The sequence below is a fragment of the Petromyzon marinus genome, chromosome 2 (genome assembly GCF_048934315.1).
Source record: "Petromyzon marinus isolate PM22_M1 ecotype Great Lakes invasive population chromosome 2, UKy_Petmar_22M1.pri1.0, whole genome shotgun sequence".
In the NCBI taxonomy this organism is placed as follows: Eukaryota; Metazoa; Chordata; class Hyperoartia; order Petromyzontiformes; family Petromyzontidae; genus Petromyzon; species Petromyzon marinus.
In genome coordinates, this window is record NC_133668.1 from 5,840,261 (window position 1) to 5,859,044 (window position 18,784).

General features: G+C 48.8%; 1 protein-coding gene across 2 annotated transcripts in view; it reads right to left on the bottom strand.

Moving 5' to 3' along the window:
* Positions 1–18,784, bottom strand: part of MYO1D (myosin ID) — a 147,041-nt gene that overhangs the window by 77,401 nt on the left and 50,856 nt on the right. For both annotated transcript variants that reach the window (XM_032966166.2, XM_076069222.1), the window contains 5 exons: positions 17,306–17,451; positions 10,067–10,181; positions 8,269–8,439; positions 4,322–4,392; positions 2,428–2,502 (listed from right to left, as the gene is read on the bottom strand). In XM_032966166.2, the coding sequence (XP_032822057.1) occupies positions 2,428–2,502; positions 4,322–4,392; positions 8,269–8,439; positions 10,067–10,181; positions 17,306–17,451 (578 nt within the window). The remainder of the gene's footprint in view (positions 1–2,427; positions 2,503–4,321; positions 4,393–8,268; positions 8,440–10,066; positions 10,182–17,305; positions 17,452–18,784) is intronic.

Sequence of the window (18,784 nt, forward strand, 5' to 3'; positions counted from 1 at the left end):
ACAGCAGTGCTCACACAGAGCTTGCACACAGCAGCGCTCACACAGAGCTTGCACACAGCAGCGCTCACACAGAGCTTGCACACAGCAGCGCTCACACAGAGCTTGCACACAGCAGCGCTCACACAGAGCTTACACACAGCAGTGCTCACATAGAGCTTGCACACAGCAGCGCTCACACAGAGCTTGCACACAGCAGCGCTCACACAGAGCTTGCACACAGCAGCGCTCGCACAGAGCTTGCACACAGCAGCGCTCACACAAAGCTTGCACACAGCAGCGCTCACACAGGGCTTGCACACAGCAGCACTCGCACAGAGCTTGCACACAGCAGCGCTCGCACAGAGCTTGCACACAGCAGCGCTCGCACAGAGCTTGCACACAGCAGCGCTCGCACAGAGCTTGCACACAGCAGCGCTCACACAGAGCTTGCACACAGCAGCGCTCACACAGAGCTTGCACACAGCAGTACTCACAAAGAGCTCGCACACAGCAGCGCTCACACAGAGCTTGCACACAGCAGCGCTCGCACAGAGCTTGCACACAGCAGTGCTCACACAGAGCTTGCACACAGCAGTGCTCACACAGAGCTCGCACACAGCAGTGCTCACACAGAGCTTGCACACAGCAGTGCTCACACAGAGCTTGCACACAGCAGTGCTCACACAGAGGCTTCGCTTGCACAGAGGCTTGCACACAGCCGCTCTCCCTCTGCGCCGCTGCCCTCGCCTATGTTCAGACCCACTCACTCATTCGATCCAGGCGGGGAGATCAACCATCGCCCGTCCGTCGACTCATGAGGATTGAGGTCCATCCCTGGCATGAGCGGCAGTGGCGAGATGTCTTCACCTTGGTCCCAGAACCCGAACTCCCGCTCCGCTCTCACACACCCCCTTATATCCTCCTCCCAATTATCCAGCTCCTCCTTGTGTCTCTTTAGGGCCCGACAGGCTGGCACCTGTTAGGCTATCAATCACTCCTTATCGCACGTCTCCAAGGCGACACCTCCAGGGCCAGCGCACGACCTCGGACCGACCCTGTCTGCAACCCAATCTCCCGTTAATGAGGTGGGGGTTTGCACGTGCAACCTCACGTTGCACACGAGCACCTGCCTGCCCTCGGTTGCCCTCGGGCAGCAGTGCACACCGCGTATTTTACCACACTACATATGTGTGTGCATACCCTAAACACACATATTAGTGTGTGCTCAATTGTGCGTGAATACATATATAAACGGGAGATTTGTACTTTCCAGACTGTACACAATGCAAAAAGTATAAAAATAGACTTTTGTATATATATTTTGGGGGGGGATACAATAATGGATATAATATTGTATTTTGCACGGCAAGTGCGCGGTGACGTCACATCTGTGATGTCACCCGCATGCGGCAGCGTCACGCAGTGTGCCTGCTGACGTCACGCATCCCCCCCCCAACCCTCCGTGTAGGCCGTGTATTAATACAAGACAAGAATTCAAGTCTCGGGCGAAGCCGGGTAGTAGAGCTAGTTTTAATATATATGAGTGTGTGTGTGTGTGCATTTTAGTGGAGAGACCAAAAGAAACTTGCAGTGGTGCTCTACAGTACAGTAGCTCAGTCTGTTGGTACGAGGGAACACCAGTGCCCCCGAGCGTCACGTTAATGCACGGCTGTGCATTAACGCGATGCCGCAGCGATTCATGAACAGCGCTCTTAACCCGGCCATCTGGGTTCGGTTCATTGCCACGGCTAACTTCAGTAGCTCCGGGGCTCTCAGCCCCTCCTCCATATAACCAATCCGCACAAATGACACGGGCATATCAGTACTTGCCACAAATGAACCACACGATACCTTGCCGATCTTGTCAAGGAGCATGAATCACCACGGGAAGGGAACTCCGGTCATCATCGCAGCGGCTTCTAGCTCACCATCGAACAAAGACGAGCGCCGCATCGCGTGCTTTCAGATGCGCTTCTGTGGCCACCTGGAACGCTCTTCCTTCCAATATTAGGAAGCCACTTGGGGCGGATGCACTTTTAAATCATCTGGACTGAAAACTAATTTCTTTATACAACTGGTTTTTGTCTTCAGTTTGTCGTCCTTACGCCCGCACCTCCGATTAGCACGCTTAGCTACGTACGGTGCTTAAGAAGTTCAACATACACAAACACTCACACGTACGGCACAGGAAGGCCACCGTGGTGATTACACGAGAGGACCGCGAGCCGTACCCTCCCCCCTCCCCCTTGCGGGCTGAGCTGCTCGGCCGCGTCGCGTATATCCGATGATGAAAAAGCCGCCTCTCGGTTTCCGCGGTAAAACGAGGGCGGCCTCGTCTCGACAACGGAGTGGATGCCCGTCTGTGGGAGCCCCTCCCCGGGAGCACGGAGATGGTCGACGGAGAGCGCCGCGCCTCCCCCCCCCCCCCCCCCATGCGCGCGCCGTTACCTGTTGTACATGAGTCGCTTGAAGTCCTGGAAGAGCGTGTCTTTGTTTTTGTCGATGAACCCATCCACGGAATACCTGTCGCAGAGAAGTGCGAGGACCAGTGTGACCGTCGTATATCTGCCCTGAGCCGATAAACCGTGCGCGCCCGCTGCGAGTACCTGAGCGCGGTGTTTCCATCTCTTTCTAACGGTGTTCACAAAATCCAACATTCACAATATCCGCCTGTGCCTCAACAACCCCAGCGAGTCGGATACATGCGACGCTCTATAGTACGCAGAATCGTTTCTACGGCACGACGCAGCATGTATTTGGTCGTTTACCCTTCCTCCGCTGACCTAGCGACAACCCTTCTCGTTGTTAGAACTGAGTAAACCGGCGGTGGCAGGCGCGAAAATGTACATTTTACGAGCGCGTTAGAGACTTCGCAAGGGCGGCGTTGGTGAGTGCAGCCAGGCAGACGGAGAGAGAGATTCGGAAAGCACATGCCACTCCGCGAGAGATAGCGTCCCTGACAGGGGGGAATCCTTGAGCGTGGAGCTGCATGGTGCTTTAATAATAATGGGGGTGGAGGAGATAACGTGAGCACGAATGCGTCTTTGGATTCACCAAGTTATGTGCGGCAGGAGTGTAACGATGCGCCCATCAGCCCAGTGGCCTTCTGGGAGCGCACCATTTCATACAGTGCCTCGTCAGCAGAGTCGTGGTTGCTCGTTTGTTACAATGTCTGCTTATCTATTTTGCCATTTAAAATCTCCACAATGAGATGAATTATTATTAATAATTTACATCACTGATTCATTCGTTGAAATCGATTCTTCCGCTGGCAATACACGCATACGCTTGCGCGCGTAAGAATCGACCGTGCTGTGATTCGTATGCCACTGCGGCAATGAGAGGCGCAAAAAAATTTGACCACACTTGGTTCAGGAATATGGCTGCCGCTTCCCGCGCCGCACATTCTCCATTTGGGAGACGCAGCTTGGGAGATTCGTGGATTCATGGTCGAATCAGCGAAAACGTATTGTCGATAATTTTTTTTGTGATTGACTGCTCTCGCCTCTTCAAGAATGGCGCAACCATCCCTCGAAATCAAGCCCGGAGAGATGCTCTGTCGTCACCGTACGAAGAACTGTGACCTCCTTCCCCAATCATCTGGGGTCAATCATCATTTCATTTCCACTGCATTGCAGGGCCTGGTGGAAGGGAGGTAGGTGTGGAATTTTAGGTGGTGGGGTGGGGGTAGGCCTTCAGGAAAGAGAAGGATATTCTGACAAAATAAAGTGATCCCCAGAGAGGTAAGAAGAAATAGGAGCCCCTTTAGGAATGTCCAGCACGGAAATCAATACAGTCTGTTGTTCTCTCCTATAATGCCACGGTAGTAGGTGCGTTGCTGAAGAACACCGTGGTATGGAAAGATCACGTTTTAATAAATAATATATAATATAGGGTAAAGCGCAGTCCGCGATAACACACAAAATGCGTACGCAAGCTGAGCAAAGACTTGAGGCGCGTGGTTGGTGGTGTCCAGAAGCATCCAGCAGCATCCCACCATGTGTGATGCTACACCGAGGCAGCCGCACGACCACTTATTCCCTACCGCACGACGTAGTTCCGTTCACTCAATCGCGTTATTGCCAATTCGCATCCGCGTTGTAAAAATATGCGTTCACTATACATTGATTGCGTTATATACAATTTGCATTATGAAAACCGCACATGATATATGAGAACAGACTGTACTCTGAGACAACGCTGAAGTCTTAAATAAAGCACAACAGGACCGTCGCGGTACAAAGGGCAATTTGTTAAGAGTCGAGATTATGACAGCGGAATTGAGCGGAGAATGTTCAGGTCGACAGACAGGTCCTCGGATGGAGCCAATGGAGAGACTCACGTGACGTCACCCGCGTAGTGGCGGATGCGGAAATGGCGGCCAAAGTCCATTGTCTTGTCCTTCGCTGCGAACTGTGGAGCATGGGCAGAGGCAGGGATTAAAAGGAGGCGCCCCCGTGATGAGATGTCAACTACCTCGCCTGGTGTACAGGAGGTCGTGGGTTCGATCCCGACCCTGGCGCCTGTATACTTGGAGTTTGCACGTTCTCCCTGGGGTCGCGTGGATTTATGTCCTCCGGTTTTTCCCTCCACATTTAGAAACAAATGCGTTTGGAGTATTAGGCTGTGATAAGCCACTTCGTTGCACTTTCATTTGTGGCCAGGTCGCTTCTGAAAAAGAGCCACATAGCTCAGTGGTGCTTACCTGGTAAATAAATAAAAACATCCTCCCGAAAATATATCCTCATCCAGTATACCACATCTCCCATACCTCTTGCTATGGCTGCGGTTACTCGTCACGTGCCACCTATTCCAGCCTACCAGCGACCAGTAAAATGCATCCCTAGACAGAGAGGGCTTCTCGAGTGACGGGCAACAAAACCAGCACCCCCCCCCCCATTTTCGCGTACCCCTTGTGCGTTAACGATCACGTGGTGGGGAAATAAAAAAATTTTTAGATTTCTGCAGCAGCACTGATTCATCACTCGGTGATTCACTTCCACGGAAAATATCTTTCCCTCTGGGAACTGATGAGCACCCTGGCTTACTCGACCGTTGCTCATAGACGACATACTTTTCTCACTTGAGGCCGTGCGCACGCACACACATGCACGGCCCATTTTGTCAACCCACCGCTGGATGAGGGGACTCCCTACGTCGTGCTGGAGGGGGTTATGTGACCACGCTTCACCACGCTGGTCAGTGCAGGGTGGTGAGGACTAGCAGAGATTAAACGTGGGAGCGTAGACTACAGTACAACAATGGGGATGACCAATTGCCTGTTACAACCTGTTTGTTGTATGGTGGGCACCCATCCAAATATGAGCCGGGCTCAACCCTGCTTATATTCAGAGGTCTGATGAGGTCAGGCATATTCCAAGGTGGATTGGTCATGAGCAAAGTTGCTATAGCCAAAGCAATGATCAGTTCGGTCAACTGCGCGACGATAATTGCCGGTGCCGAAATTACCATGCCTAGAGCGTTTGTAAATTGTCCAAGTGTCCACAAACGGTTACTGCACCTGTTATTAATGAAAGCACCAATTTCAACGAGTAACTCCCCAGCACGACGTGTTTCATTGCTATTCCGCAGCTCACACGATTGAATTGTTTTCTCCCAGAAATGCGTGACCATTGCCATCGCCACCCTTTGAGGGCACCAACGTGTCCACAGGCAACACCGCGCATCACTGCACAATGAATTATTACCGCGACCACTTAGATGCCACAACTTCAACGCCAGGACACAATGACACAATTAACACGTCTGCTTGGTGGATGAGCGACTGCGCTTTTATTTATTTATTTGGGGAGGAGGGGGGACAAAACAATGCGGTCGGAACTGTGCCAATTTTAGACATTTTAAGAAAAGGAGGTGGCAGCTGCGGCAGCATCTTTGGGTGCTAAATGAAGCTCGTGGATCGCCGGCGGAATACGCCGTAGGCAAAACCCCCAGTGGCCTCCCAAAGCATAGCTGGTTCTGCTAAAAAAAAACCCCCACACAACTCCAGTCACGGGCACAGAGTTAACCAGCTGTGCCGATTTTCCCGCACCTCCGATTAGCACGGTTGGCTACGTACGGTGCGAAGGGAAGTTCAACGTACCAACATACGCACATCCATCGTCCCTCTTGCCGAAGTAGCTGCTGTCCTGGAAAATCTCCCCGAGTCTTGCCGGTATGCTAAAAGTCCCAGTTTTTGTCAGTTGCGTGATAATGCACGACTCAAGGCAACACACGTTCACGTAGTTCTCCCCTCTTGTGATATTGCGAGTAATATCAATAGTAATGATAGTAATAATTTCAACGTGTAACGCGCACAGTAAGAGAGAGAACAACTTTGAGGCGCAAGGAACCCCAGTCAAGTGGGAAAGGTTTCTACGCAGTGAACCGGCACCAAATTCCCCCCCCAAGCTCTGAAGTCCTCTATATATCAAGGTCTTATCTACCCACTGGAGCACCCAGAAAAAAACCCAAGCGCGTGCGAGGGGGCAACACTCTATCCCATAGATATAGAATGGGTGGGGTCCACATTTGCTGGAACGCGTTTTCCAGGGGAGCCAGAGATATGGCACCTCGACGTCCACGGGGAAAGGGAGTTTCGAAACTATTTGTGTAAACCACCAACCCTCCATTGCTGGATTTTACAGGCATGCATAGCCATATTGTCCCTGTTTTACAAACCGCAAAGGTGGCAATAATCTTCACGGGCCATGCGCAGGTTGGGATTAATTTGGAATGCATCAAATAATAATGGACAAATGATTGATGAGCACGAGGTTTAGAGCCCCCTCTTGCAGGAAACGGGCAGCGACCAACCTCTAGCGTGCGTGAAGGTGAGTGCCAAAGCTGAGCACCATTTTGAAGCGGGGGTCCTGCCCTTGGATCAACTTTTACGATCTCGCGAATCTCTCGCCGACTTGGTTTACTGTTGCGGCCGTCGTGTGCAGCGCGAGAATCGATTTTGACGTTGAGCCGGCGAATGCACCGAACTTAATAGGCACATTTTTTTATATATATTTATCGGCCGGCCATTGCCGGCGGGAGATTTCGCTATTAACAAGATCGGTAGAAATACAAAGGGGACAGAAGGCAGAGCGAAAGTGAGTTGCTTAACTTAAACCATGTGGGAACTCACCGAGAGGAAGAAGCCTCCTCCTCAAGGGAGACGTGGGTCACGAAAATAGAGCATTTACTATGAATGTCATCGCGAGTCAAATAAGGGTATATAGGGTCGAAATAATACGACGAATAATAATGCCATTTAATACCCAGAGAGCCACACTCTCTCAATTATATTATTCAGGAAGGTCCTACAGTGGGATGTTCAACAAATCCCGTTAATAAGCGTTTTCCATGTAGGAAGAAACCAGAGTACCCGGAGAATATTCACAGAAGATAACCCTCACACTGGGCCCAGATTCAATCAAGACAGACCCAAGCAATTAATGTAGTATTTACATGTATGTACGTTGAAATTATTTCATGGCATACATAGCCAAACCGAGCTGATCGTATTTGCGGACGGACTCAAATGCCGTGCTGTCATCTCCGAGCCACAGCGTAGCAGCCACGTGGCTTCTCCACCTGGCAATCCCTGATCAAAGTACACCGGGTTATACACTTCCTGATGACGCTTTAGTCATTGTCAAGGAGCACAAACCATCAAGCGAACTCCGGTCATCCTCGCAGCGGATTTTGGCTCGTCGTTGAACAAAGACGGTCACCGCATCACGCGCTTTCAGATGCGCTTCTGTCGCTGTCTGGAAGGCTCTTCCTTCCGATATTAGCAAGCCACTGGAGTTGTGCACTTTTATATCTGAACTGAAAACTCATTTCTTTTTAACTTCTTTTTGTGTTTAGTTTGTTTTCCTTCCCCCGCACCTCCGATGAGCATGGGTGGCTACGTACGGTGCGCGACAGACGTTCAACGTAGCGTGCAATAAATACAAATTTTGACGTGCGCATCTCTTTCCGTATTTGACAGCGGAAGGCAGCCAGTCGTAGGAAGACATCTCAAGGAGGCCCGTGCACTTTCCGGATCACTTTAGCAATCGTCAATTAGCCAATCATCCCTATCCCCCCCGCCCGCATGGGGCGACCTGAATAAAAAAACACAGGAATGCTGAGACTCGGTGAGATCTTCCCGGGCGAGGAAAGTGCAACATTACAATTATCATTGCTCAGTTCTCTCCTTTCCCAATGGAAAGGGGTGCACGTACAACATCGCGGGTGGGTGGGGGGAAGTGGGTGGGGGGAAGTGGGGGTGGAGGGGAGGGGCCAGAGCCCCACCTTGCGACTAGTGTAGTGGTCGTGGCGGCCCAGCTTGGTGTCCATGGTGTCCAGGAACATGGTGTCGGTGACGCGACCCACGTTCATGCAGGCCTCGTCCAGGATGGAGATGATGCCCTTGTGCTGCTGCTCCACCAGGTCACAGATCACCTTGTTGTTGAAGTAGTCGATCTGCTCGGCGAGACAGCGACACACGAGGCCCCACCCCGCCCCCCCGGGAGTGAAAGGTCAGAGGGCGCCGCGGTTTTGTTACGCAACGGTGGCGGCGGCGACGGCAAACACGATGCGCTGGCTCCATCTGATGGTCAAGAGTAATAAGGAAGTGGCAGCCAAGGGAATGGAACGCGTCCGGGGAGGAAATCCCCCGAGGAGATTGAGCAGTGACATTGATTTGTGTGCTGGTACTGGGCGGAGCATTGTTATTGCATCGCGTCATCTTGCGACGCGGCATCGGACAGTATGGAGTGACCTTTATCCAGCAGTGGATTGACCGTGACCGATGATGAAATTTTTTTTTTTTTAGTATTGACGCCAAGAAAACCAAACGCATAGGTCAAGGGTCAACACCCTGAGCCGACAAGTTTAATTTAAAATGTATTTTGATTCAATAAGTTGGGTTTAATTTGAAAATCCTGATTGGAGAGGATGACGTGCACTTGCAAACACCAGGGCAACGTAGACAAATGATCGGGCCTTCCGTGAAAATACAAGTGGCAAATAGAAAAAAAAACGCAAGAAATGTGCTCATCGACAATAAAAGTTTCTGAAAAAATGTTCAGTGGGACCAATTTGGCTTTCTCTCGGCTCCCTTTGACATACATCACGCTCAATGCCTCTCTTGTTGAAATTTACAGCGTTTCTTTTCTTACACTTGAAAATCCCTCAAGACCTTAACAACGCAAGCTTCAGGTGTATTTGACGTCCGTGGGTGACGGTGTAGCTGATGTAAGTGGTATTTCTACAAAGATTTATTGACATTTTGCAAGTAATGTCACTGACAAGTAAGGTCAAGGAATACTTACGACCCAATATATTGTAGGATTTGTCATTCACATCTCACAAAAAAACGTAGGTGGAGAACCAATAATTTTTGCTTTAGTGGGTATGTGAGCGGGAGCATGCATTTTGTGCACGTGTGTGTGTGCTCATGCTGTTGGGTGTGTGACTGTGTCAGTATGTGTTTTATGTGTATTCAATTAATTTTAACTATTTACATTTTACCAGGTAAGGCCCACAGACCTATATATATTATTTTTCAAAAGCGACCTAGCTACAGTACAAATGATAGCTCAACACAGTGGCTTATCATGTGGAAATGTATTGCAGCCAAATACTCTAAATGCATGTTTCTAAATGTGGAGGAAAAAACCGGAGGACCCGGAGAAAAATCCACGCAACCACGGGGGAGAACATGTAGACTCCAAATATACAGGCATCGAACCCACAACCCACAACCTCCAGGCGAGATAGTTAACATCTCACCACCACGGGGCACCATGTGACTCTGTGGGGAGCGGCAGTGCAATGGTTAGCGCGCTGTGCTTCGAACCTGGTTACCCGAGTTAGATGCCTGCTCATGGCCAACACCAGTGACGATTATCTGAATCAGTCCTGGGCCTCCCGCAGGTCGACTGAGCACCTGGTGTGATGTGTAAACATCGGCACTGGGGAGACACCCACCCCCTCGTGCTGGCTTCCAAAGGTGCTCACTAACAGCACTTGCCCCTACAGTCCGTTAAGGCTATACGGGGGATCCTTGTCTTTGTGTGCGCACACGTGCGGGTGTGTGCAGACTCACGTCGTGCCAGGTGATGCCCTCGTTGCGGTACTCCTCCTGCTCCTGCTTCAGCACAAGCTCGATGAACAGTTGCTGCAGCTTCTCGTTGCAGTAGTTGATGCAGAACTGCTCAAAGCTACGGGGAGGGGGGGCGCGGGGGTGGAAGACATGGCCACAAAAGCGGGGCGCCATCAGAAAATGGGGCCATCGCTACCCGACGCGCAAAAGCCGTGACGACGCGGCTTAACGGTCAACAATCCCCCTTCCCCCTGCGGTGACTCCCAAGGTGCCACCACAGCCCAACGGTGAGCATGCTGGGCCGTACCCCCGGCGGGGCAGTTGCGATGACGGGGCAGGTTCTTTAAATACCACCCTCGTCTGGCCAACTTGCGATATTAGGAAGCCATTGCAGCGATGCACTTTTAAATAATGTAGATTGAAAACTCGTTTCTTTAGAAGTGTTTTTTGTGTGTGTTTCGTTTGTTGTCCTTGCCCTCCGAGTAGCACGGTTGGCTCGTAACGATGCGAAAGAAGTTCAACATATATACATAGGTCTAGCAGGAGTTAAATGATACTTTGCTGAACTCGTCAGCGAGCATAAACCATCTTGCAAACCCCGGTCATCCTCGCAGTGGCTTCTGGCGAACCATCGAACAAAGACGGCTACTGCATTGTACGCTTTCAAATGCGCTTCTGCGGCCGTCTGGAACGCTCTTCCTTCCGACATTAGGAGGCCACTGGAGCTATGCACTTTTAAATCTAGAATGAAAACTCATTTCTTTAAAACCGCATTTTGTGTTTAGTTTGTTGTCCTTTCCCCGCACCTCGGATTACCACGGTTGGCTACGTACGGTGCGAGAGAAGTTCAACATACATACAGACGTCTGGTGTGGTCTGGGGCTGTTCTTGCTGTTGTTTTGCTGCCTTCGCCAATCTTGGCAATTAGTGTACTTATGCTTTACTTTCCTACACTTTGCACTCCGATCGTCGTTTTCTGTATTTTTTTGTTGTTAGAACTTTTTGACCCCCCTCCACCCCACCCACCCCCTCCTGGATGTCTGTGAAAAAGAGCTTCACAGCTCGTCAGATTTCTCCAGGATAAATAAAGATTCAAATTCTGAGATGGAATTACGTGGTATGGGTAAAGTGCGGGTAACTCCCACCTCTTTTAAGACGTCTGGCCAAAAACTCCCTCTAGAGGGGCCCTCAAGAGCTCCTTATGGTGGGGTGTCTTCTGCCAGCAGTGGTGCGAGCCGGCGATTGCAGAGCTGCACCACTCTCAGCACATTTTGCCGACTCAGTGGCCATGTTTCATCACTGGGGGTGCCACGGTGGTGAGATGTTAAATCCATTGCCTGGTACGCAGGAGGTCGTGGGTTCGATCTCGACCCTGTCACCTGTGTATTTGGACTTTTCGTGTTCTCCCAGTGGTTGCGTGGATTTTTCTCCGGGTCCTTTGTTTTTTTTCCCCTCAACATTTAGAAACATCACGTGTTAAGAGTATTTGACCGCTATAAAATTACCACGTGATAAGCCACTTCGTTGAGCTATGTTTCAGCTACATAGCTGAGTGGGCCTTACTAGGTAAGAATACAAATAGTTTGATAGTTTTCGAATGTGTGATCTGCAAACCTGTGCCAGTATATAATATTTGAGCATATTTATTTTTGTTTAAACACTGGTTGCAAAAGGCAAAGAATGGATTTTTTTTTCGTAAATGAACAGCTCGCTCTAAAAAGCCAAGGGTTTAATGCACCCAGTGTCAAGGCCGGTTTAGACAAAGGGTTAACAGTTCAAGTCACACGGCCGCCCGATTCTGCAGCAGGAATTGACAGTTAAAAGACTTTACAAGGTGAAATTCTATAACAGGCACACGTGCTCGGCATGCCACCATACACACACTAAATATATAATTCTATCCACCACTGTTCCATGGGATCTCCTTAAAATGGCAAAAACAACCTCAGCTTCATGTACAGACTTACAACAGGCTGGCTCCCTTGAAGGATAAACCCTATGTCATGAGCGAGCGAGCGGCCAGTCGGTTACAGCTTGTTGCACAGGAGAGAAGGATAATTGTCGAAACGGCCTGCAGGCATCCCGTTCATAATCATCGGCGGGTAGAGATCAGATCGTGGGTTCCGCCGACCATAGAGAGAAGCTAACCGTGAGCGGACCGTCCCTCCGTAAAAAAAAAAAAATCACTTGGACGCTTTATCAAAATAACGCACGTTGTTTAAACGTTGCCCCGTGCCGTTCCCTGTCTCTTGATTATTGATGCCGCTTAACGTGCGAAGCTTCATCTCCGCGCCTGGGATTTGATGGATTGTTAAGATTTGAGGTCACGATTCAATTCAAGATTTGACATTTTTGTCTTGCTTGTAAGGTCCCCATTGAATTGTCTGCTCCTATTCTGTCCAGTTTAAAGTGTCTGGCTTGTCTTCTATTAGCCTGAAGGCAACAATGGAATGTTACAAGTCATCTCTTCTTAAAGACACACTTCAATGCAAGTAGCGTGAGTGTAACAATGTACTTTAATCAATGATTTGTTGCGTGCCTAACAAGCCGTGCCAATTCACCCACCATCCGTAATCCGCGATTCAATTAATTGTTGCGATTCAGGGTTGCCGTTCAATTCAAGAATGAGTTATTTGTTTTATTGCGGTGATTATAGCAGCCTCTAATTGGCTGCATGGGTCGTGCAAACCCACAACACCACACACACGTGATAAAACGTTGATTCTTACAGACACTTATCATGCTCGTAAGAATCTATTTTCATTCACGAATCCAGGCCCTCATATACAGTAGTAGGGCAACAGCGTTATTCTGGGCAAAGGTACCTGTAAATTGAGGCCAGAAACTCGGCCACGTTTATAATTTGAAGGTGGTGGTGGTGGCAGTGGCGGGGGGGGAGGGCAACGCGCCTCTGGCTAGCCACGCTGCCCAGGACCGCAGCCCTAGGGAACAGGCCTACATTTGTTTTGGGTAGAACATTGCGACGGCGGTGGTGAGAGGGTGGAAGTGTAACACGGTCCATACATTTTTCTCCCATGGGTATTCGGCAAAATGTGCAGTGCAAGCTGGCAGATCAGAGCAAGATGGCCTCCAACCCCCCCCCACCGCCACCTTGCCCTCCTGCAGCCACGCGGCCAGTGTACGAGGCGTCTGTAGGTGTCGCTACGGAGCCATTTTGTAGGTCTATAGAGCATGCGTGACAATGGGCCCGAACATCACAGTTCATAAACGGGTCCCTGCAGAGTGGGCTGGTAGAAGTTCGCAAATGAGATCATGTGACTTCCAAATGTTGGGTGCAATAAGACATATCAAGTCTCTGCGCTGTCTTTTGCTGATTTTACACCCAACAGCACGAGATTTCACTTCGTTAAAGTATTGAACTGGAAGGACGGTCGGACACATTAATCTATTGCAGGCTGGTACACTCAGTTTACAACTTCGTTCCTACCGGTATAAAGTATTCTTGGTTCTTTCGGTAAAGTCACGCAGATAGCAAATAAAAATAAAAGTAAAAAATATAACTAAAAGCAAAAAAACCCACAAAGCGGTCTTCATCAGGCTTGATGAAGACCGCTTTGTGGTGCGATCGAGACGTCGTGGGTTTTTTGTGTGTGCATTGTTTATTTATTATTTTATTAAAGTTTTTTTTCATATCTACGTAACTTTACCTAAAGAACCGGGAATATGAATTCCTGCAGTCACGAAAGTTTTAAGTCAAAATTCATAATAAAGGTCTTTGGGTCAGATTCTTAGTTCTTTCGGTAAAGTCACGTTGAAGGGAAACAATAAAATAATACAATATATATAAAACAATAAAAAATCTCACGACGTTTCGACCATAACACAAACGGTCGTCTTCAGGTGTGTCGGTTTGCATAAATTTATTTATTTTTAAACGGTGTTTATTTATTTAAAAAACGTTAGCACCACGTGTAGCAATTTGGCAGTTTATTTAGAAGGACTAGTCCATCTATATTCTGAAAAGAGGAGGGGGGAGACAAATTTTTTTTTTCATGTATGCTGTCTGAAAGCCACTGTAAGCGTGAACAATCAATTAAGACCTGAAATGGTTTATCAAATCTTTCCAATGCTTGCTAAGACAAAATCCATCTTCTCGTTTGAAATTGTCTCTGTGCTTGTATATGTGGATAGCCTCATGAACGAATCTCTCATGGTAGCCAGATGGCTTACAAAGAACCTCTGTCTTGGAAAAGTCAATGTCATGTGAGCCTACTGAATTATAACAATGATCTGCCACGGCCGTGGTGTTGGTCCTACCATGTTTAAGGTCTGCTTTGTGTTCACGAATGCGGTCCGAGACATGGCGTTTGGTTTCTCCAATGTAACTACTACCACAGAGGCAACTCAGTTTGTAGACACCAGGGTATTGTATGTCCGGAATCACATCTTTTACAGACGGAACCAGATCACGGATTTTATGTAATGTGTTGAAACGGACCTGGATCTTGTGTTTATTCAAGATTTTGGAGATCTTTTTTGTGATCCCCGCAATGTAGGGTAAAGTGATGGTTTTGAAAGACTCCTCAAGAGGGTCCTTCTTCATGGTTTGAGTGATAGCTTTGCGGATTGCATAGTCGGAGTAACCATTAGCCTTAAGAGCTTGGTGTACGTGCTTGAGTTCACTGCCTATGTGTTCCTGGTCGGATATGCATTGGGCTCTATGATACAGAGTCTTGATGAGATAATTTTTTTGTGATGGATGGTGGTGGGAATCCGGTTTCAGATAAGCATCCGTATGGGTAGCTTTCCTGTAGACAGAGTGGCTCATTGAACCATCAGGTCTCTTTTTAATTAGGACATCCAAAAAAGGTAGCTTGCCATCTATTTCGACTTCCATGGTAAATCTGATGGCTGGGTGTATGGAATTGATGTGGTCGAAGAATTGGTCTAGAGCAGGCCGGCCATGTGGCCAGATGACAAAAGTGTCATCCACGTACCTCTTAATTGATTGTTCACGCTTACAGTGGCTTTCAGACAGCATACATAAAAAAAAAATCGTCTCCCCCCTCCTCTTTTCAGAATATAGATGGACTAGTCCTTCTAAATAAACTGCCAAATCGCTACGCGTGGCGCTAACGTTTTTTTTTATAAATACACCGTTTAAAAATAAATAAATTTATGCAAACCGACACACCTGAAGACGACCGTTTGTGTTATGGTCGAAACGTCGTGAGAATTTTTATTGTTTTATATATTTTATTATTTTATTGTTTCCCTTCAACGTGACTTTACCGAAAGAACTAAGAATATGAATTACTGCAGTCACGAAAGCTTTAAATCAAAATTTTCTTTGGGTCAGATCGCGTTCGTATAAATGTGTCGTAACCCTCCATCACCCGACACAGCCAATTAGTAAGGGATTTGTCACGTAACCAAAACGCCAATTAGTTACTACTTCAGCCCACCGGTGTGTTGGAGAGTAAATCCACAACATTTACAGTTCGTCTTCCCCCATCATCATTGATCATCATGATGACGATGATCATGATGATCATCATGATGACGATCACGATTGAGGGTTATTGCCAAATTGAGAAGCATTCCGTCTAGATAATTACGCTGAAATGTCAGTTCACGCTTTTGTTTGTTTCTCAGATGAATCGAAAACTTTATCTGTTGGCCTTCGTGATTTGTGAATCGGTTTAAAATGTTACCGCCTTGGTGCTCATTCGGGCACGTCGTTCACAACACGCGACTCCCCCCCCCCGGTTCTTAAAATCACTGCACTGGCTTCCCGTTAGATCCAGCATCGATTTTAAAATGTCTGCTCATCTTACCGATGAGGCCCTCGTTCACGGTCTTTCTTGGGCCTTTATATTTACAGGAAGTGTCGACAACGTACGCTCCAAGTCGCACCTTGACATCAGCGATCGCGCGACTGTTGGTGGTTCTCAGAAGGTCGTTCTCCAATCAGGAGTTGTGACGGCCGTTTGTTTCAGGAATTCTAGCAAAATTGTAATGTTTTTTTTATCTAATAAAAAAAACATATTGTTTGAGTGAGCGTATTGCTGTGCTCGATTGATTGGGCAATGCATGTTAAACCAGATTTTATTGTACCACTATAAAATACGATGACAGTTGGCAAATTATGATTTGACGTTGTACATCTATTGTGGAATCCATTTAGAAAATAATACTGTATATGTAATAAAAAGTGGATATTGAAAAATAACAAGTCCAATTAGCATATACGATTGATAATATACGTCAAAGACATTTGGGAAATTGCTAGGCATCATTTTACAATACCAGCCATGTTTGAAATTAGCCTATACAAAATTGTCACTTGTTCTACTATGGACAGGGGTATAATGACAATTAGACCAGGTACAGAATCGCACCTGTCACGATTTGATATTTGAGTTGTGACAATTAAGAGTTTGCGATTCCACTCAGGAATCAAATAGTTTCCTGGCAACGTGATACAGAGCAGTGCCTCAAGCGGACTGACCACCTACGTTTCATAGAAGCACGCACCGTGTATGAATTGCAAAACATTTTGGGTCAGTCCACTACTGGATGAGGGCCTCCCCCATGCCGTCTAGGTCAATGCAGTTATTTGGCCGTACTTCACAGTGCCTGGTTTAGTTTCCTGGAAGGCGGCAGGCAAAGATGTGGCACCATCGAAAGTACAGGACAACAACTGGATTTGTTTGCACTGCCTGCACATCTGCTGCCCACCACATAGCCCTTCGCGACCGGTCGTGCATGAAGACTACCCATCCAAGCGCTAGCCAGGCTCAACCACGCTTAGCTTGTGAGATCTGGTGAGATCAGGTGCCTTCTGGGCGATTTGGTCACAGGTACATATCTTGTCTTATTTCATATGTACAGAGTGCCTTTGATCAAGGCGCTGAACATAATGATTTAGATGGCTGGGGCATGGAGTGGTGAGTAGGGCTTAAGAAAGGGTAGGGGAGGGGAGGGAAAAAGTGGAGGGGCGGGGGGGGGGAAGAGGAAGAGAATGGACAACGGAGAAAAGGTGAGGCTTTAAAAATGAACCAATCAGTTCCTGCACGTCAAGCGAGCGAAACAACCCATCTTTAATGGACGCAATCGTTACACCTCTAATTGGCGACCACGGTTCTTGGCCACTCGCTGGCTCATTTGGGAATGGGGGGGGGGGGAAATTAACCAATGCTGGCCCTGTCTCCGTCACCCCCCCCTCCCCAATGACGGGACAGCCTGACGAACGAGAAGATCCCCAACAAGAGCGGGCACCTGTTGTTGTCGAAGATTTCAAAGCCGTAGATGTCGAGCACGCCGATGACGGTGTTCTTGCCGTGCACGCGGGGGTCGTAGTCCTTCACCTCGATGACCGAGTTGATTTTGCTCACGATCCAGCAGAAGAGACGCTCGTAGATTGCCTGCACGCACGCACGCACGCACCACGCGCGCGCACGATGGTGCTCGTCAAACTCGGGCCCGGCTCGTCACAACTCCAACACACGATCGAGGTTTATCAATCACGCACAGCCGATAACTGCCAAGCAATGCCTGCTAAGATTAGCAAAACGGTGTCCTTACTACTTAAATATATACTGCTCATACACAATGGGCATGATTCATATCCTGCAGAGAGGGGAATTTATGGTCATGTTTGGTGCACACTTGTGGCTAACGGCCGTCTGTGCCGGTAGTTTACAATCAACAGGCCTTCTAGATACACATCTGCGATGGAATTTCTGACCAGTGTGGGTACCGGTGCCAGAGAATACGTTGCCCTCAATATTTGTTCCAATATTTTGAAACACTGGTTCTCCCGTATGTACAATTGGACCACATGAGGAATTTATAACAGTCCTCTGTATGTGCGTATTAGTCTACATCCCTTGATTTTCAAGTTGCGTACTTTCCAACGCGATGTCGAGAGTAACGTGGCACCGGACTCTAGCCAACGTCCGCTTGTGGGAACAAACATCAGCTCCCCTGAGGAGATCCATGCTCGTTTATACCAGAAGGGCCACTCCGCTGGGTATAGCCAGAGCAATTTTTGGGCCTGCCAAAGGCCAGGCTGGACGCCCGGCGGGCTGCCTGCTCGCGTGGATATTCCTGCGGGGGGTCGGGTAAAAGCATGGGGAGTTGGAACCACGCCGTGTTGACAGCTTGCCGTACGTACGCGTGCGGGTCAGGTCACGTTCACTGCGCCGCATCCGATCCTCACCCCAACGGGAATCTCTAACGAGCTCCTCGGTTCCAACCCGCTTCACGGGTTACCCTTGGGTGACCCACGGGTGACTCGCTTGTGACCTGCGGGTGACCCAAGGGTGACCTGCAGGTGATCCGCAGGTGACCCACAGCTAACCCGCAGGTGACCCACGGGTGACCTACGGGTGACCCACGGGTGAACCGTGAATTATCCACGGACACCCGACCCGACGCAGGACTCTCCTCGCGTATGCAAATTCCCACGCATGGGGCTCAGTCAGCCGCGGTGCACGTACGCAGGAAACTGCAGCGGTTACGATGGGTTGGTTTTATTTTGATTATTATGTTCCATCATACATAGATAGCTAACTATAGTTACTGAAATGCGCTTCTTATTATCCGCGGGGTCCCCCACCGTTTGATCATGGCGGCTGACGGAAGTTCAGCGTTTGCCAAGTGTACGCTCTGTACAAGCAGAAAGCAAAATGCTGACCGGTGGCAAATGGAATTTGCCCCAAGGTAATAGCAACGCCCGGCACAAGCCAGGCGGAG